Source organism: Balaenoptera borealis (assembly GCF_965194805.1).
Source record: "Balaenoptera borealis genome assembly, chromosome: 2".
NCBI lineage: Eukaryota > Metazoa > Chordata > Mammalia > Artiodactyla > Balaenopteridae > Balaenoptera > Balaenoptera borealis.
The window spans coordinates 34,526,152-34,547,602 of record NC_138867.1 but is presented as its reverse complement, the minus strand read 5'-3'; the positions used below and the strand labels follow the sequence as shown (position 1 = coordinate 34,547,602).

Genomic DNA, 21,451 nt, shown 5'->3' with positions numbered 1-21,451 from the left:
AAGATTCTTTTGAGCTCCCTTTACTGAGGACAGCCCTTAAATATTTCTGTTACCAGAGTTCCTACCTTGTTTTACTAATCTCTCTCTACATAGCCTCCTCGGGTGATTTCATCCCCTCCTGTGGCTTCAATTTTCACTTTCATCCTGATGACTTACAAATACTGCATTTCCAACCCAGGTCTCTCTCTGAACTGGATACCTGTGTAGTTTGTTGTCTGCAGACATCACACAGTTCACATATCCAAAGCTTATATCCCATCTTATTCCCAATTCTCTGTTCTTTGCTCTTGAATTCTCCACTTGGTAAATGAAACAATATCTTCCTAATAATCAAACTCAAAATATGGAAATCTTCCTAAAGATCTCCTCTACAGGTACATCTCCCTCAAAGCACACAACATCCAATCAATCTCCAAGTTTCATTATTTTGTAAAGACTCTTAAATCTGTCTCTTCTTCACCACTCCCACTGCCATGCCCACTGCCTTAGGCTCCCATCATTTTCCATCTGGGCTACTATGTTTGTCCTCCTATCAGTTTGAGACCTCTGGTTTTGCTCAGTTTCAATTCATTCCACACACTTCAGTATGAAGATAAATGATAAATCTGATCTTATCACTCTGTTGCTTAAATTTGGTGATGTCTCCCTACAGCCTGCAGGATAATAATCAATCCCCTTGGCAGGGGGAAAAAGGTCATTCCTGATCTGGCTTTTGATTGCCACATTACCCTCAGCTTTCTCCCCTGAATCCTCCATTACATGCCTTTCCTGCAAATTAATGCAATAGCCTTTGCTTTCCTTTCTGTTCTGGTCTTTATTTTGCTGTATCATATATACCCTTAGTTGAATTTCTAGTCATTTTATTTACCATGGAATCCTGAGAAACTAACATCATAAAGCAGGCTAAATAAATGATTGCTGAATTAATAAATAAATGCATGCAGTATATTGACACTCTTCTTTCAAAAAGCAAATGCTTTTTTTCTTTTGTAATGAAGGGAAGAACCCATATTCAAGAAAACATATAATTGGAATCACCATTAAAGTTGACAGCAACTGAAAACAGAGGCTTAATAAACATTTCAACCACTCTTTCTGCTGTCAGCTTGAGCCCATTTAGAAAACCTGGCGGTGTACAGATAAAATTTATTATATACACAGTGATTTATTTATTACATATTGTTGTTCCCAAGGAATAAATAATACTGTGCCTATAGAAACTGCTATCTTGAAAGGAACTACAGCCTACACTGAACTTATATGAGTTCAAATTTGGAGTCATAGGCAGGGGTCAATTATGAAGGTGCTCATATGCCATACTAAGTAACTTGGGCATAATCCTGATCATGGTAATGGAGCCATTGAGGAGAGCAACGTGGTCATAGTTTCATTTTAAATCTTTGTGTTTTGTGGAGAAGAATTTTAAGGAGGCAATACCAGAGATAATAACAGAAGGAGGCTATTTTATGGTCCAAGAAGGAGATGATGAAAAATTGAACTGTGTCTATAATAGTAGAGGCTGAGAGGAAGAGATGAAATCCAGCTCAGTTTTGAGAACTAAGAGTTCAGTACAGAATTGGAGATAGTGGAGCATATGGTCAAGTGCCCAGTTCTGAATTAACTGGATTTGAATTCTGATAAGTTCCTTCACTTACCATCCATGTGACTCCAGGTAACTTATTTATCTTTCCTGAATCTCAGTTTCTTATCATAAAGTGGTATAATAACAGTACATACTTCGTAGGAATTTGGAAAGGTTAAATGCGTTAGTAAGTGCAAAGTGCTTAGAAGAGTGTCTAACACAAAATAAACTCACAATAGATGAAAAATATGGAGACCCCCAGTGGATGATAGGCCATCAGAGAAGACCTGAGAAGTGTGTGCGGTGTGTGTGTGTGTGTGTGTGGGTGCGCGCGTTGGAAGGGGGAGTGGGGGATCTACCAAAAGAAGAGTTAAATCCAAGAAGAAGATAATGATTGACATCTGGATGGAGTTATCTTGCCAAGAGTAGATTATATGTATGAATGTGAGGATGGAGCCTGAATTGGAGGCAGAGATTTAAGTACCATCAGCATAGAGAGGATCATTGACGTCTTGATAGTGCTTGAGATCATCCAGGAGGTGCACAATGAGAGAGAAAAGAACATAGAGAATGGAGTCCTAAAACACACCAATATTGAAGATCTAGGCAGAGAAGATGATCTCTTGAAGATAGTTGTATTCATTATCTATTGCTAAATTTCAAATTACCCCAAAATTTAACGGCTAAAAGTTTAGGAATGTAGGTGTGGCTTGGCTAGGTACTTTAGCTGAGGATGACTCACAAGTTTGCAGGCAATCTGCTCTTTCCTGGTTCCTTCTCTCAATTAGTGAGAGATGGCTTTAATAATAATAGTAAATAGTATATGGTTTTATCCCTTATTTGTACATACAAAATCTTAGTGGCATCCTTAACAGTTTTCTCTTTACCTTTTATTCCCGCTTGCTCTCCAAGCCTCCTCAATTTGAACTTTGGAATGTGTGTTGAGGTGTTCTATCTCCTCTGCTCCCAGTGTCAGAGTAATGTTTATTTCTTTTCAAGAAGCATTAGTTGATAAATCCTTAAACAGGATAGATTTCACTAACCCCTATAATATGCCTGGCCTCCTGGAAGGTGTAAGTACCCTTGCCCTTCTCTCTGATTTCTGCTTCTCCAACATCTGTTTATTTGGTTCCCGTAAAGAAACTTGTTTCCATCTGTGTGTCTTCCTACTTTCTATAATCTTGCTTCTTGACCTCTCTTCAAAGACTTTTGCTCTTCTCTTCAAAACGATTCTACATATTGGTCCACCTCTGAATGCCTATCGTTGAGCTCAGACTTCTTTTTGATGGATGGATTTTTGGCTTTTCAATCCAGCTCTTGTCTTTAGGTTTTCTGAGGTGACCCCACCCTCACTGTTTCAGACTCTACTCACTACTACCATCCTAGCATTAGTGAAAGAGGACCATTCAACAACATTCTAATTGACACTCTGACCAACGTTCCCTTATACATGCAAGCAATCCTTCACACTGCTAAGTTGATCCCTGCCTAGAGCCAGTTCCTTTCTAACCAGTTCAGGTATAAGTGCAAGAGCCTACAAATTACGCCACTCCTATCCCACAGCCAATTAGAAGCCAGTGAGCTAAGAAGACCTTAGCCTTCTAGAAGAGTGAGGGAGAGGTGGTTTCCTGGTGCCATTTTGCTCAGCTTTGGCACTTCTCATCATGGAAGACTGAGTGGAATTGTCTTCATTTGCTTCTACTAGCCTTAGATTTCAAGGCAATAGAAATCTTATTCATTTTTCTTTCTTTTTTTTTTAATTGAAGTATAGTTGATGTACAATGTTGTGTTAGTTTCTGGTGTACAGCAAACTGAATCACCTTTATATATAGATATATATAGATATATATATATATATTTTTTTTTTTCAAGGCCATGTTCAGGGCAACATTTTCCATGAATGCGTTCTTCATTTTACCACTCAGAACCTGTCAAGCCCTCTTTGGCAGTGTAGCATAAGAATGAATAGCTCCACCCTGGAATCAGACTTCCTGGGTTTCATTGCTGGCTGGGCCACTTCCTAGCTGTATGATTGTATGATCTTGGACAAATTTTTTAACCTATCTTTTCTTATCTGTAAAATGGGGATAATTATAGAAATTACCTTAAAGGTAGGAAGTTAAATATTTATTCTACATAAAACACTTTGAACAGCTGCTGGCACAGAGTAAGCACTCAATACATATGAGTTACTATTGTTAGCTATATTGGATCTGCATATTAAATTTAATATATCTTGGGCTTCCCTGGTGGTGCAGTGGTTGAGAATCTGCCTGCCAATGCAGGGGACACGGGTTCGAGCCCTGGTCTGGGAAGATCCCACATGCCACGGAGCAACTAGACCCGTGAACCACAACTACTGAGCCTGCGCAACTGGAGCCTGTGCTCCACTACAAGAGAGGCCGTGATAGTGAGAGGCCCGTGCACCGCGATGAAGAGTGGCCCCCGCTTGCCACAACTAGAGAAAGCCCTCACACAGAAACAAGGACCCAACACAGCCAAAAATAAATAAATAAATTAATTAATTAATTTTTTTTAAAAAAGAGTTCATGGTTAAAGCAGGAGATATTCAAAGAAATAATTAATTTAAAAAAATTTAATACATCTTTATTATAATCTACTTTTTGCCAGGCACTTCACTAAGTGGTGAGGCCATGGAGGCGTGTGGGTAAGATGGATGTGGTCCCTGACTTCTTGGGGTTTACCATCTGAAGGTCTATTAAATAAGCCATTATAAAAGGGAAGCGTTTTTCATTTTGTTTTATTTTAAAAGAAGAGCCATGAGAGCTTATAGGAAACAGATTTGTTAGTCTGTGGGATCAGGAAAGGTCTCCCTAAAGAAGTGATGGTTAAGCTGAGACTTGAAATAGAAGTAGGGATTCACCAGGCCAGGGGTATACAGTGTGTGTGTGTGTGTGAGTGTGTATAATGTCTGTGTTAAGGGAGGATGGGGGAGGCTGGGGGATTAAGGAACATTCCAGAAAGTAAACGCAGCATAAGAGAGCCCTGTGGTGGGAAGAAGCATAGGCTGTGGAAACAGAAAGGAGACCAGAGGGCTGGAGTACAGTCAGGGAGAGATTAACTTGGAATAAGTCTAGTTTAGACTTTCTCTTAAAGGCAGTGGGAAGGTGAAAAGATTTTAAACAGGGAAGTGACATGGTTAGGCTACTCTTCCCTTTGCATTGAGCATTTTTCCCAGCATGCCTTTCTTTAACGAAAAATATATACATTTTAGTCTTTCCCATTAGATGGTGACTTTAGGTTTCTTGTCTTAGTCTGTTTGGGTTGCTATAACGAAATACCAGAGACCAGGTAGCTTAGAGACAACGAAATGTATTGCTCACAGCTCTGGAGGCTGGGCGTCTCAGATCAGAGCACCAGCAGGGTCGGGTGAGGGCCCTCTTCTGGGTTACAGACTTCTCGGTGTATCCTCACATGCTTGGCAGGGACTAGGGAGCTCTGTGGGGTCACTTTTATAAAAGCACGAATCTCTTCAAGAAGGCTCCTCCCAAAGGCCCCATCTCCTAATAGCATCCCATTGGGCATTAGGATTTTAACATATGGATTTAAGGGGCGACATAAACATTCAGACCACAGCATTCTTCATGCAGAACAGTCACCCAGTGCATGCTACGGAGTCCAGCCTGTGCCACTGACTGAAGAGATGAGGGTCTCTTTCCAGACAAGAGTTGCAGCCTGTTACAGAGGACTTCTGGAAAGAGAGTTTGTTGAGATTAACAGCCGTCCCGTGGATGCCTGACAATAACCAAGTTGGCAAAGAAAGTTTTTGTTTGTTTCTTTCTTTGTTTTATTGAAGTATAGCTGATTTACAATGTTGTGTTAGTTTCTGGTATACAGGAAGGTGATTCAGTTTTATTCTTTTTCAATTCTTTTCCATTATAGGTTATTACAAGATATTAAATATAGTTCCCTGTGCTATACAGTAATACCTCATTGATTATCTATTTTACATATAATACTGTGTATCTGTTAATTCCAAGCTCCTAATTTATCCCTCCACCCTCCTTTCCTCTTTGGTAACTATAAGTTTGTTTTCTATGTCTGTGAGTCTGTTTCTGTTTTGTAAGTAAGTTCATTTGTTTTAATTGAAAGTTTTAATTTTTAACTAGGTTACTTAGTTTTTTTAATACAAAAATGAATGTGGTAAATAAATAAATAAATAAATAAAGTCCAAACCACATAAAAGATGATGCAAGAAAAAGCAAGCCTGGGCTTCCCTGGTGGCGCAGTGGTTGAGAATCCGCCTGCCAATGCAGGGGACACGGGTTCGAGCCCTGGTCCGGGAAGATCCCACATGCCACGGAGCAACTAAGCCCGTGCACCACAACTACTGAGCCTGCGCTCTAGAGCCCGTGCTCCGCAACACGAGAAGCCACTGCAATGGGAAGCCTGCGCACCACAGCGAAGAGTAGCCCCCCACTCACCGCAATTAGAGAAAGCCCACGCAGCAACAAAGACCCAACACAGCCAAAAATAAATAAATAAATTAATTAATTAAAAAAAAAAAAAAAAGCAAGCCTGCTGCCACTCCAGATATCCATTTACTCACAGTTCCCCTTACCCAGGGCAATCACTCCATGATTTGTCTATTTTTCCAGTAATTTCCCATGCATGTAAAGGCTTTTTTTTTTTTTAAGTAGGCAGTAGAGTGTAAATGTTAAGAGGCAGTTCAGGGCTCAAGTCCTGGCCTTTCTACTTATATTAATTAACATGTGTAAAATACTCAAAACAGTGCCTGGTACATAAGGCTTCAGGAAGGCGTAGCTTTATCATTTCTTCCCTTCTTTTTCTACACAGATGGGAGTATATTGTGCACTGATCTATTATGCAACTTGCTTTTTAATTATTAATATATTAACTCTTGAAAACTGGCTATGTTCTAAGTCCTTCATATGCTTTATTTCATTGACTCCTTATAACAACCTTTGGGCCAGGTATGGTGAGTATCCCTATTTCACACACTAGGAATCAGACTGGGCACAGAGAGGTTATCGTGTAATGTTCTCAAAGTCATCAGATCTGTATTTGAACCCTAGCAGTCTCATTTTCTTGCCTTGGCTCAACTTCTTTGTTCTACTCCCTTTCAAATAAGTTGCCTGATGTTTGTCTTTTTCCGTTTATTTTGGGTGGTTTATTTTGTATGTTGTTTTCAAAAACACTTTGCTATTCTTTTTTAGACCAAAGCCGACAAAAATTTCAGAACTGAATATTATGATGAACAGATGCAAATATTCAGAAGTATCATCCAAGAGAAGAAATCAAATTTTAATGCAGATTTAACTATAAAATACACACCTTTTGAAGCAATTGGACAGTTTAAAAGTAAAGATTCAAAACCTTCTGACAAAAAAGACTTTTCAAATCATGCAAATGCCCAGGGTACCCTTCGATTTACATATTCCAAAAATGAAACTTACAAACTGTTGTTGTCATATTCTTCGAAGAAGGTAAGACCAAACATTTAATATAGAGAATATAATGGAATATTTTTCAAACTAACCAAACCTCCTCTTTTAAGTTTAATCGTTTAGAGCAGATAGAGCGCATAAGAGAAAGAAAAATAATACTCAACAAATCCTCAAATGTGTAGGTAGCTTGAAGGTCCAGAAGAAGAATGTTAACTGGAGAAAAATCTCTTCAGTATAGCAGTAATAAGTGGGTGAGATGTTTGTGGCTGTCAACAGAACAAGCATATTAAGAGTTCAGAGCATACTTTTTAGGACTTCCCTGGTGGTCCAGTGGTTAAGACTCCGTGCTTCCACTGCAGAGGGCACGGGTTTGATCCCTGGCCAGGGAACTAAGATCCCACATGCCGCGTGGCGCCAACAAAGAAAAAAGGGAATTCAGAGCATGCTTTTTGACTGAGATTGTGGTGATAGACTGTTAAATTTATATTCTCTTCAGAAGTACAATGAAAAATCATACTAAGGAATTTTGGTAATTCACTGTAATGTCTTAGAATGATGGCTATTTACTTACTGTAAAGTGTATTTCTAAAGTAACAATGCCATGAAATTGTACACATTGCATATGGAATTGGTCTGCTTACTTTGTAATCATACCTTTAATCTGAGACTTTGAAAATGTGTTTGTTTTTTAATATTTAAGCCAGATTTAGAAGTTTGTTTCATCGCCTTTGGAATAAATATAGAATATACTTTCTGTAGTCAGTATGATGCTGGTAAAATGCTCACTCTTTCTTTTCTGATATCACAGTCACCTATTTAGATACCCTTCTTCCACTTAAAAAATAATACTCATTCACTCTTAGTACTTATATTATGCCTAATTGTATAATGGGTCGGTCGATACATTGCCTCTATATCCACATGCACACTCGCCCAAAGGATGCAGTTGGAAAATCTTTTAAGTCTTTCAACAAATATTTAATTGTGGACTTACTATGTGGCCAGGCACTGTTCCAGGTGCTTAGAATACATTTGTGAACCAAACTCATAAAGAATCTTCTCATGGAGCTGAAAGTTTAGCAGGGGGAGATAGACAGAAACAAACATAACAGTAAAAAAGGAAGCTATATAGTATTTAGAAAATGATAGGTGCTATAGAATAAAATGAGAGGTAGAGTAGTATAATGGCAATCAGGACTCCTGGGCAGATGGCAGTATTAAAAAAGAAGCTTAGGGTAGGCTTCACTGAGGAGATGAGCTCTGAATAAAGATTTGAAGGAGAGGAAATAGTCAAATAGTTATATTTGGGATGATATATCTGGCAGAAGAATCTATTAAAGACAAGTCCCTAAGATGGGAACATACCTGCCCATTGGGCCAAAGTGAACAGAAGGAGAAAAGGTTAGAGAGGTTACTTTGAATCAGATCATAAAGGGCCCCACAGCCTGTTCTAAGAGTTTGGTTTTTTCAGTGAGTGACATGAGGGACCATTGGAATGTTTTGAATAGAAGGTTGACATATTCTAATATATTTTCAGTGATTACTCTGGGTACTATTGAGAAGAGATTATGAAAGTTAAGAGCAAAAGGAAGAAGGTTTGTTAAAACTATTGCAAGAATCCAGGTGAGAGATGATGACAGTTCAGAAAGGACAGTTGTAGAGTCAAACATGACTGTACAAACGCCAAAATTTTTGGCCTGAGCAACCGGAAGGATGGAGTTGCTATCAACTGAGATGGAGAAAATTTCAGGTAGAGCAGGTTTGGAGATGAAGACCAGTAGTTAAGTTTTAGTTAGATTAAGTTTGAGATGTCTATTAGACATTCCACTGGAGATGTCAAATAGGAAGTTGATGTTATGAGTCTGGAATTTGGGAAAGAGGTCTGGAATTAAGCTCTAAGTTTCAGAGTTGTTAATATATAGATGGTGCTTAAAGTCATAGGCTTTGGTGAGACCACTAATGAAGTTAGTGTGGATAGAAAAGAGAAGATCAAAGACTAATCTCAGGGAACTTCAATAGAAAGAGGTCTGAAGAAAGAGGAGTGAAGGAAAGCAAGATGTGGCCAGTGTAATGCTGTAGAACCTTGCTACTCAAAGTGTGGTCCATGGACCAGCGGCAACAACATCACTGAGAAGTTAGGATCTCAGACCCTACCCCAGACCTACTGAATTAGAATTGTGTTTTAACAAGATTCTCTAGGTGATTTGTTCACACTGTACATTTTGAGAAGAACTACCCTAGATAACAAAAAATAAATAAATTCTATAGAAGAGAAAAGAGTGATAAACTGTGTCAAATGTGCTAATATGTGAAGATGAGGACTAAGAAGCACTGACTTTAGCATTGTGAAGGTCACTGGTGCCCTTCAGAAGAGGTTTTGAACAAAAGAGAAGTTTTGTTGGAGTAGTGAGGGCGACAGCATGACTGGGTTAGATTTAAGAGAAACTGGGAAGAGAGGAATTGGAAACAGCCAGTACAGAAAACTCTTTAAAGGAATTTTGCTTCTAATGAGGGTGAAGAAATGAGTGGCAAATGGCCAAACAAGTAAGGCCAAGAGATTATTTTTATTCCTTTAAGATGGAAGAAACAAGAGTATATCTGGATGGGAATAATCTAAGATCTACCTCTAAAATAAGTTGAGTCAAAGAACATAATGTCTTTCTGACAAGATACACCTAATTTTAGCAAAAATGAAAGGGAATCCAAATATGTTTTGTGCATCTTTGAGGTTGCATTAAGAATTATTATGCAAGTCATCAGGTGGAGAACACATATATATGGAGTAAGTTTCTTTAAGATTTTTGTTAGATACTGAATCACCCAATATCACCTGAAGTTAAGTCATGCAGTGTGAACAATTGTGCTTCTAAAACATAAAAAGTTTGGTGTGATGTTCGTATACACCAAGATGTACCTTTAAAAAAATAATAAAGCGTATTAAACTCCTATGCAATCAACACGTGCTAACCACAAGTACAGCAGGAGAACTTCAAAAGAACCTTCCACAAAATCATGGATGTCAGTTGTAGTTTAGTTTTGGCCAGGACAGTCTATAGCATTAAATCACATAGTTCTTTGTGACTGCCCCAGTTTTCCTTTGGAAATTTAAGCCATCATCCCTGGGAACATTAACTACTGAGGTGTTTAGATTGGCTTGAAAGCCACAGCTTAAAATATTATCTGTCCCTCCTGTTATCAAAAATTGAGAGGACTTAGTAGAAGGCACAGAGAGACCTGAGACCTAGGTTTTTGGGACAAATCTCTGCCACAGGCTCTGTGTGATTTGGGGAAAATAATTTGATACCTTTGTATCAGAGTTTCCTCATGTGTAAAATAAAATTGGGCTTCATATATAACATCTACATTTCCTTCCATTGTTAACATTTTTAAGTCAACTTAGGGAGGTATAATTTGCATACAATAAAATGAAAATATTTTGAGCATATAGCTCCATGATGAGTTTTGACTATTTTATTCACCTCCTTAAACAAGATGTAGAATATTTCCATCACCTCAAGAAAATTCCTTCATGCCCTTTGCATCAATCCCCTACTGCCTGAGAGGCAACTACTGACCAGATTTCTCTGACCACAGCTTAGTTTCACCTGTTCTAGAACTTCATATAAATAGAATCATACAGTATATACTCTTTGGTGCCTGACTTTTTCGATTAGTATAATATTTTTGAGATTTATTTATATTGTTGCCTGTATCAGTAGTTTGTTCCCTTTTATTGCTAACTAGTATTCCTTTGTGTGAATAGACTACAATTTGTCTATTAATTCCCCTGTCAGTGGACATTTGTCATTTTCAATTTTAAGCTATTCTGACCAAAGCCTCTATAAAAGTCTCATACAGGTCTTTTTGTAAACTACTTTTTTACTGATCTTATGTAGAAGTGAAGTTGCTGGCCATTGGGGTAGATGTGTGTTGACTTTTACAAGAAACTGCCAAACAGTTCTCCAGAGTGGTTGTACCATTTTACCCTTCCACCTGCAATGTGAGAGAGTTCCAGTTTCTGCACATCTTCATCAACAGTTTTGATAGGATTTTAAGTTTGCCATTCCAAGTGGGTTAAAGCGATATCTTGCGGTCACTGCTAAAAACGTATTGACTATGGAAATACTAAATTTTGTGATTTTTGAATTCAAAATAATGGTGATAAAACTCATATTTCTTTTCTTCTGCTCTACAACAAAGGAAAAAATATTTCTGCATGTAAAAGGAGTCATTCACCTGGGAAGATTTGTGATGAGAACTCGGGATGTCATGCTGGCAACAACTTTCTTGGATTCTATAAAAGCTCTACCAGCTACCTATGAAAAGGGGGAATATTTTGCATTTTTGGAAACCTATGGAACCCACTACAGTAGCTCTGGGTCTCTAGGAGGACTCTATGAACTAATATATGTTTTGGATAAAGCGTCCATGAACCAGAAAGGTATACCTAGAAATAGAGTTCTAACTTCCAACATTGTTGTAACCATCCACCATTTCTAGTGTTATCCTCTTCCAATGGTTAAAGGCTTTAGAGTAGAGTTTTGTAACCTGCTTCTTTGAGATAACTCTCTCCCTGCCCTTTGGCCTCTAAAATCCTATCAAACAGCAAATTGACTTCCACCTCAAACAAGATGACTTGGCCCTGCACTACTCAGCAGCACTACTGAGAAATGCACAAAATCGTATTGCAATATAATATTATTTGGTGGTGCTGCTTTTAGTGAAATATTATTTAAAAGTTGAAAAGTACAAAAGACGTCATTTACATAACCTCTTGCTTAATCCATAGACTGGTTCAATTATATGTATGCCAATTATCTTCCAAAGTATTCTTCAGAATTGGAAAGGAAATGTTCTAAATTTTCTCTCAGAGAGGAAGGAAGAAGCAATGTTAACAGCATGTAAATCTAAAGCAAGAGTGGAAAATTAGTTTTACCTCATATGACGACAATTCTAACTATGGGGTGGTGGTTGAATTGGGTCCATAACTAGGTTTCTGACCACACTTGAATCATGGAAAAGAGTCTATGATTGATCATCAGTGTCTGCCATATGCACAGAATAGGCCTATATGCTACATAATTACTATCCTGACCTAAAGACTTCCTCAAAGCCTTTTAAGAATAAACTAGATGCCAAGTTTCTATGTTAATAAGTTTTAATTATTTATCTTGTGAGTAATTAAGGCTTAGTTACAGCACTCTTTAAAGAGGTGAAAGATGCCAGCATATCTCCTCTCCCTGCCCTCAGAGTTTTGGAGTGTGTCTCTTAGGGAAGGAAGTGTTGCCAAAAGCACTTCCATGGCTCTTTCTCCTTAGCCTCTGGCTGTGTCAAGCAAAAAATGGGATTCAGCTCTGATCTTAAAGCCTGACACTGTCCCCACAGTGGATAAACCCTTTATGGATGAAACAAATATGAATGGCCAGAACCAGTTGCTCTTGATGCTTCAGTCTAGTCTTGGGCCAGTAGATGCATTTCCAGGGGGAGTGGAGTATGAGGTTTCTTGGTTTATACTGCCTCACAAGGCTATTCCAGTGAGATGGCATAATGGGGTATCTAGGAGCCCTGCCCAGTAGGCTATATTGATAGATATCACATGGGGGATGGGCACAAGAAGAATGTGTCTTGAGTAACTTGAAATCAGAAGAGAAAGGCTCAGCAAGGGTGATCAAAACACAAAGAACTCTTCAGGCCAAGAGTTGCTTTGGTGAAACAACTCTATGGGCTGAAATCTTTCATCTTGGACAACTCAGAGCTCCCTACTTATATCTACTTACCTTCTGGTCTTAGTAGACAAAGATCATTAGGTGGACTCTGGGTCTTTGAAGAGGAAGTCATTCTTCTCACTTCTCTACTTTGCCACACCCAAGGTCCAAGCCACGTCTTCCACCTCATTTTGGGGTATCCAGACTCTGTTTGGTCATGGAGAGGTCCACAGCTGAGGTAGAGAATCTAAGCTTTAGGGAGTCATTAGGTATTTTCATCCTCATCTTCGAATCAGGATTCTCATGCTTCTTAGGTTAAGGTTGGAAATCTAGTATTCTGAATTTCTAGCATTATCTTCCATTTTTATCCTCCCTCCTCCTTCACCATGGGAAATTCCACTGGATATTTCTTAAGTTCTCAGTAATTGTGGATACACAAAAGATACTTGTTGAATGAATGATTGACTAAATGCCTCAGATCTCTACTTCTAAATCTCACCATGGGATCCTGGGATTAACTTAACTTCTCCCTTTCCTTCTTTGTAAAGCATTTTGGCTTCCAAGACAAACAACCACGTGTTTGTATATGTGTGTGTATATGTGTGTGTGATCTGAAATGATAAATAAGAGCAAAAACTGATATGGTCAATGAGCTCAGGCCTGGGAAGTTACTCTTAAAATGAAGAAATAATTTCCTCTTTTAAATCAGGAGAATAGACAATAAATTATATACTTGAGTAAATATTGGGATTTTTCTTCGTTATAACTGGAGCAACCACACACCACAATGAGTCAGCTCCCAAGACCAATGTCTACTAAACAGCATTCGTAGGACCAGAATAAAGTGTCATATATTTAAGCCATCTGCCCAAAGCAACAAACTAGCTACCTCAGTGATGAACTGAGTCTTCCAAAGAGGATCAGGAAATGTTGATGCCTCCCATGACCAAATTATGAAGTTGATACAGAGAAGTGCTTAATAACCAGACAGCTCTTGTTTCTAATACCTACTTGGCTAATTACTAATTGAATACCATCAGCAGGTTCCTTAACTGCTTTGTGATTCCTTATGCTTATCTGTAAAATGAGGATAATAATAAAACTTACCTCAGAAAGTCAATGAGGGGATTAAATTAGTTGATTTACACAAAATGCTTAGAATGATGCTGGGCATATAATCATTCAATACATGTTAGACATTGTCTCCCTTTTATGGTATTAGAGGTAAAGGATGGACTATAGCCACCCTTGTCTGACTCATGTCCCTTTTAACAAGGGGTAAATTTATAGGACCTTTACCATTAAGTTGACAAGCAAAGTCAAAGGAGACCACTAGATTCTAATATGAGGGCAAAGCAGGGCAGATATAACCTTGCATTTGAGTTCAGTAATAATGTCTAGGAATCCATGTAAGTATGTTTCTCACAAAATAGCAAAATTGGAATTTATTTATGATGTTGATAGACATAATCTAATAATTTCTAACTAAATATATTAAACAGGTGTTGAACTAAGGGATATACAGAGATGCCTCGGGTTTAATCTGGATTTATCTCTGAATGCTGGACTTGAAATCACAGGAAATATTAATTCAGACAATTGCTTAAAGAGAGGTGATGGTAAAATTGGTAAGTATGGCCTAACTTACTAGGGTAAAAAGAAGGAGGAAAGGTCAATGAGCACTGCCCTGTCACTATGAGCCTTGTTTATTGTCTCCCCTCTTTATAAAAAACAACAACAACAACAACAAACTGAAAGTGCTTAAAAACTATTTTATCTTTTTTTTTTCTTTTTTCTTTTTTTGCCAAGCCACACCAGCTTGTGGGATCTTAGTTCACTGGCGAGGGACTGATCCCAGGCCCTCGGTGGTAAAAGCACGGAGTCCTAACCACTGGACTGCCAGGGAATTCCCAAAAGCTATTTTATCTTTACAGTGGTTCCCAAACCATTATAAACACAAGTAACCTGGGGACATGTATTCAATGGTATCATCATTGTGCAGGTCGTGAACTGCACAGCTCTGGAGAATACAGCCATTCACACTGTGGTCATTGTAGATTTGTATTTTTATCATGGCAATGGTAGAAGCCCGATGGTAGAAAAATATCTTGAGGAAAGTTTTCTTTTTTTCCCCTAATTTTAACAAAGCTTCCAAATGGCCTAGTGACAGTGCTATCTGTGTCCATCAAGAAAGGAGAAGGCCAAAGCCATCTCCCTAACTCAATCTTCCACCTGACTCAAAATCCCTAATTCACCTTCACCCAATTGGTCAAAAGGTACGAGCTTCCAGTTATAAGATAAATAAGTACTGGGGATGTAATGTACAACGTGATGACTATAGTTAACAGTGCTGTGTGATGTATTTGAAAGCTGCTAAGAGAATAGATACTAAATGTTCTCATCACAAGGAAAAAATAATTTTTGTAACTATATGAGGTAATGTATGTTAACTAAACTTATTGTGATAATCATTTTGCAATATATATGTATGTCAAGTCATTATGCTCTACACCTTAAACTTATACCATATTGTACGTGATTATATCTCAATAAAACTGGGTGAAAAAAAGAAAATACCTAATCCATCCTTAACATTAAATCAGTACATAACATTTTTAAAAATATAATTTTTTTGGTATAAATATTCTGTTGCTAATCATTAGCAGATTTATAAGCATGAAGTAGTGGAGTTCTCAATTTGTACTCTAATCAGAAATACTTGAGAGCATTCTCAGAAATACAAATGCTTGAGACTCATTTAAAGAGTGATTTAAAGAGTCAGCTGACGCAGAGCACAGGGAGATCAGCTCAGTGCTTTGTGTCCACCTAGAGGGGTGGGATAGGGAGGGTGGGGGGGAGACGCAAGAGGGAGGAGATATGGGGATATATGTATATGTATAGCTGATTCACTTTGTTATACAGCAGAAACTAACACACCATTGTAAAGCAATTATACTCCAATAAAGATGTAAAAAAAAAAAAGTCAGCTGATAGTGGAGAAGTAGAAGAGAGGAAAACCTAATAATTTTAAAAGCATACCAGCCACTAACATGTGGCCATGCTTGGAAACTACTGATGAAGTAAGAAGAAAACTGACCTTGCCATCAAATGTCATAATTTCAAAATTTGGCCATTAAGCTTACTGTGTGATCTTGGGCTAGTCACTCCATCTCTCTGAGGCTCAGTCTTCTCATCTATAAAAATAAAGAAGGATGAACAAAAATCACCTTGAAATTACTTTTTAGTTCAAAAAATTCACAACTCTAAATGATTCACCAAAAGCTTTTTAAAAGCGGTTTAGTCTGGGAGAGACTGAGGGAGAAATAACGTAAAAATTGGGGTGGAAAGAAATTGTGCTTTTTACTTTATTCTTTTTTATACTCTGAAGTTTTTTATAATATTAAAATAGTTTAAAGTAAACTTACACAAAATATAATTATGAAGGTAAGTCTGCAACAAAAAATGTATCCAATCAAGAGTCGTGTTCCCATGTGTGCATGTGCTTAGGTGATGAACTTTGAATTATTAATGTATCTCAAGCATCATACCATTTATATTTTCTTTAAAAAGATGATTGAAATCTATAATTGACTACTAATAAAAATTACCCTTGGAGATTTGGGGTGAAAAAAATTACATAAGTAATATTTATAAGTAAAATTCAATAAATGTACTAGACTATACCTTATGAAAGGGGTTCAATAAATGTCTATCAGATGTCACAGAACTATGCATGCTTCACTTATGTCTTCTTTCTCTTCTCAGAAAACTTCATGAGTGACGACCTCATCGATGATGTTATTTCATTCATAAGAGGAGGAACAAGAAAACATGCAACTGAACTGAAAGAGAAGCTTCTCAAAGGAGCCAGGATGATTAATGTGACTGACTTTGTAAATTGGGCCTCTTCCTTAAATGATGCTCCAGTGCTCATAAATCAAAAGGTAAGAAATATTTATTTTCACATAGAAGATTTTGTCATTTTCTTACTAAATGTAATTGCTGGTTCAGATGAACAGTTAACTTCATCTGAAAGAGATGTGAGCATTCAAATGCACTCCCATCTCATCCCTGAAAGAAGCATGGCATAGAAGAAAGGCACAGAGGGGGCATCAGACCAACCGGGCTGAGTCTGAGTCTCTGCTCCTCACTAGATGTGTAATCTTTTCTGACTTCTGCAACACTGAATTCTCCAGGGCTCCATGTTTATTTTGAGGATTTAATGTGATTGCTTGTATAGAGACTATAGCACAGATTGGTACAAAATAGTTGCACAGAAATTGTTAGTTCCCTTCCTGCTGCCCCAGTTGTCCCTTGCTTTCAGGTGACATCATACCACCACTTCCAACACAGGAGAATTGTATTTATCAAGGGCCTTTGTGAAAGGGAAGTTCATAAGTTCTCAGAAAATAAGACCAAGAGTGAACAATTCTCATGGACAGGAAATCCTTTCCTTTTTGTATCTTGATTATAATAGTCTTCCATTTATAAACCTTTTGGGACTTTACAGTCTTGGTGCTTATTCCTAAGGGGAAAAAGCTACATTATAATTGTAAAGATATAAATGCCAATGTTATTTAGCCTCATCATTCTCTCCCCAAACTAACTATAAAGGCTATGTGCTTTCCTTTATTGCTATTTTGTTCCCGATATTATTAGAAAGTATTTTTCCTACTTTCTTCTATAGCTTTCCATTTTCCCTGTATGTTTCACAATTTTCTTCCCTCGGGTCAAATTTATCTTTGATTGCCCCCTACTTCCTTTTGATTAACTTGAGTTATAAACATGTTGACATTTTTTTTTTTTTTTTCCTTTGGCCACACTACACAGCATGTGGGATCTTAGTTCCCCAACCAGGGATCAAACCCATGCCCCTGGCAATGGGAGTGCGGAGTCTTAACCACTGGACTGGCAGGGAAGTCCAACATGTTGACATTTTTGATAGGACTAGTTATTAGAGAATTGTGTTCCTTCATTCTTCATTACTGTCTTTAAAGAGTGAGTGAAACCACCAAAACTACTTCATTTATGTGAGAGAGAAACTCAGAAACTGGAAAATTGTAATGTACTCTCCCTTTAGGTTGTGGAAATCTACCCAGTTGTAAATGTGCAAGCACATCTGTGAGAGTCTTCACATATTTTGTCCCAAAACTAGGACAAAGAGAAGAAAAAAGTTGTCCAAATTAGCATGCCCGTATATAAAATTAAAATCAGAAGAGACCCCTTTTATTTTGTCATATTTAAATTCATTATCTTGAACTCAGTGAAATAAATCTGTTTCAGAAGATCTTAAATAAAAAAAGAATTGATTCGGAATTCCCTGGCGGTCCAGTTGGTTAGGACTCCACACTTTCACTGTCAAGGGCCTGGGTTCAATCTCTGGTCAGGGAACTAAGATCCCACAAGCTGCATGACCAAAACAAACAAACAAACAAACAAGAAAAAAATTGATTTAGGTGGATGTTTACATTCAGATGGACACCTAAAGTGTCTTGTCTTCTCATTTCTACAAAGGAAGTTCAACTGTCCTTGTATGGATCCAAGACTGTTCTCTGAGGAGGTCTTAATAATAGTCCATCATATTCCAGAGCTGATTTTTAAAATCTCAACTCAATAAAGTATCTGCTGAAGATTTACTACTGGATTTACTAGAACTATTCAAAAACCTTCACAACTCTGTTGGCACAGTCCTACTGGCTGGATGCAAAATATAGTTTTATCCTATTTTTAAGGGCAACTATTGACCCCCAGATTTTTAGATTGGTGGGCATTCTGTCTAAAATAGCTGTATGTTTCTTTCTTCATGAATTGGAAACCTGGACTTTTCATATCAATGTTCTGCCTAAGAAGAAGGCAACCATAGTTAGTCCACCATGAAACACTTTTTAAATTTATCTTCTTGGAGGAGAAGTTCAAAAAATAGTAAAATATTATGGTTTTTATTGACTTCATATGGCTTTTAAATCTCTAGAGACCTGAGATGTAGCTTAATTTGACCTTGAAATAGACTCCAAGTTATTTTGCTCTCATAAATGCAAGTGGTCCTTTGGTTAACTGGCATTTCCATGAGGTAATTAAACAATCTATAATCACTAATTCATTCTTTGGTAATTTGAAGCATTCCATTGTCTGCATATGACATGTCCAAGCACTGGGGATGACCTTAATATTAAAATAATTGGCCCTCCTATTTAATTATGTAAAGAATTGATAAAACCTCTCCCCACTCACACTAAACTGGTTTATATTTAATTCTCTGTAGCAATTTGTCAATTACTTAGGTATTTATGTTGCAAAGAGTTTCTCTTGGAGGAAACAGGAAGAAGTTATATCACTCTAAATTAAAGGCTGTTTAAATATATTACTGAGATTTTCTAAGTAAAGCACTTGGTTTTATTTATATTTATTTTCCACACTAAAGTAACTATGACCATGCTATATTAAGTAGAATCTTGTGGCTTTGATTATCCTTTTGTTTGTGCATCAACAGACCCCAGATCACTTCTTGAGGAATGCCTTGGCCCAGTCCAAGAATTTTCCTTCAGCCCTTCTCCCTGCAGAGGAGATAGGCTGGGTCTCTCTTTCAATATTGACTTTGTCATAGTCTTCAACTTTCATGAAAGTGTATTAATTCCATTCCAGCTTACCTGAATATTAACACAAATGGCTCTACATTTTACCTCAATAGAATAGCTGAACTTCGGTTTCTTGAGCTTACTGCTACAAACTAGTTATAAAGATGTCAGGTGAGAGAAATTACATTTAGTAACAATTGCCTGAGAGATAAAAAGTTTAGGAATTCCTCCAGAGCAGTAGCAGTAAAAATCCGCAGAGCTAGCATACAGCATATTGGCTTCCTGAAAAGTTTTGTTTTTGCATGCTAAAGAACAAAGTTATTCTTGCTTTATTTACTGAAAGGATGTTACAAAATACAATGTCCCCTTTATGAGAACTCATGGGAGATACAGCTCTTAATTCTCAGTTTCAAGGATCATTTTGTTTCTCTTGGGAATCAGGTGAGCTTTTCTTACATGCAAATAATCATTAAAATTCAGTTGTCTTTTTCAATGTGCTGGAAATGTAACCAAATTTATGACTCACCTTGTGCAAATGGATGGGTCCTCCTGCATGAATTTTGTGTATTTGTGTTTCTTTTGCCTTTATCTTGCCTTTTCCGTTCTTTCTCAATTCTCCTTTCCTCATTTCCCTCAACCACTCTTATCCACACACATGTCAAGTTAGATTAAGCTCTTTCTGGAGCAACTTTGAATAATAATGAATTAATTTATCTACCATTTTTGTTATATTATACAACTCTTAGAGTGATGCACCAGATGTTAAAGAACATCAGAATTTTAAAGAGCTGTGGTACCAGTGTTCTACGTTATAGTCATTACAGTTATAATTATATAGTAAAAATCATTCCTAACTCTCTTGTATAGCAATTAAAAAATAAAAACCACTCATTCTTTCAACAAACTACATTTGGTACATATAGTTTCATCAGTTTGGAAGCCTGAAAGAAACCTAAATGTACTTAATATCAAACAGTATTGTCAATTTATTTGTATTTTAGCATGTTGCGTGATAGATTACATCCATGGAAAATGGTAGAAAGAGAAGGGAGTTAGCTAGTATAGGAGAAAAATGAAAACTGTTTTCTTAGTTAACCGCAGGCCAAAGTTCATTAGAAAAACATGCTATTCTTCAAGCAAACTTCAAGAAGTATATTTTAATCGTTCTTTGTCTTCTTCTGGGATTCTCGACTCCTGGATTTGAGGCTCCTCTGAAACTATTTGCCATTGCACATCCTTCCTCTTTATCTGTTTTAACACTGTTTATGCATTTCATCCAAACTGTATTTTCTCCAAGACCCGCTATTCTTGTATCTTCAGTTATCTGGCCTTGACTTTCCTTTGAAAGGTCAGACAAAATGAACTTCTTTTCTTGAAAATCAAGATAACTCCACCACAGGCTTATGTTGTTTGTGCCAATGAGGCAACATTGGTAAGAGGTTTCTTTCTTCCAAATAAACACGTCATAGTTGAAATCTGAATCCTACGTGCTAATTCATAAAAGACTATGCTAGGGGATTGTTGTGGTGACTTCGTAGAAGTTCTTGATATATTCTGGATATGAGCCTATTCTCACATAAAATTGTTACAAATGTCTTCTTTCATTGGAGAACTTTCACCCTTCAATAGTATTCTTGATAACAGATATCCTCTTTTTTACTTTTTAGTTTGAAATAATTTTAGACTTTTAATTGCGCAAATAGTACAGACAGTAAAATTTCGAAAACAGCACAGACTTCACACATACCCTACACCCAGCAGCTCCAACATGTTAACAGCTTACCGAACCATAGTACAGTTATCAAAATCAGAAAAATTAACATTGACTAAATCACAGAGCTTATTTAAATTTCACTGGTTTTTCCCCTGATGTCCTTTTTTCTGTTCCAGGATCCAAGCAGGATCCCGTGCTGCATTTAATTGTCATGTCTCCTTAGTCTCCAGTCTGTGACAGTTCCTTAGACTTTCCTTGTCATTCATGACCTTGGCACTTTTGATGAACATTGATCAGTTATTGTGTCAACTGTCTCTCAGTTTAGGCCTAGAGTAGATTGAGGTTCTGCATTTTTGGCAAGAATACCAAAGAAGTGATGTTGTGTCCTTCTTAGTGCCTCGTATCAGGAATTATGATGTTGATTTCTTTAATGTAGTCAAATGTAT

General features: G+C 37.4%; 1 protein-coding gene across 1 annotated transcript in view; it reads left to right on the top strand.

Annotated features, from left to right (window-relative positions):
* C9 (complement C9) overlaps positions 1-21,451 on the top strand; it is a 58,280-nt gene that overhangs the window by 29,560 nt on the left and 7,269 nt on the right. Inside the window, exons 6-9 of the mRNA XM_082382365.1 lie at positions 6,781-7,050; positions 11,212-11,452; positions 14,219-14,344; positions 16,482-16,660. Coding sequence (XP_082238491.1) covers positions 6,781-7,050; positions 11,212-11,452; positions 14,219-14,344; positions 16,482-16,660 — 816 coding nt within the window. The remainder of the gene's footprint in view (positions 1-6,780; positions 7,051-11,211; positions 11,453-14,218; positions 14,345-16,481; positions 16,661-21,451) is intronic.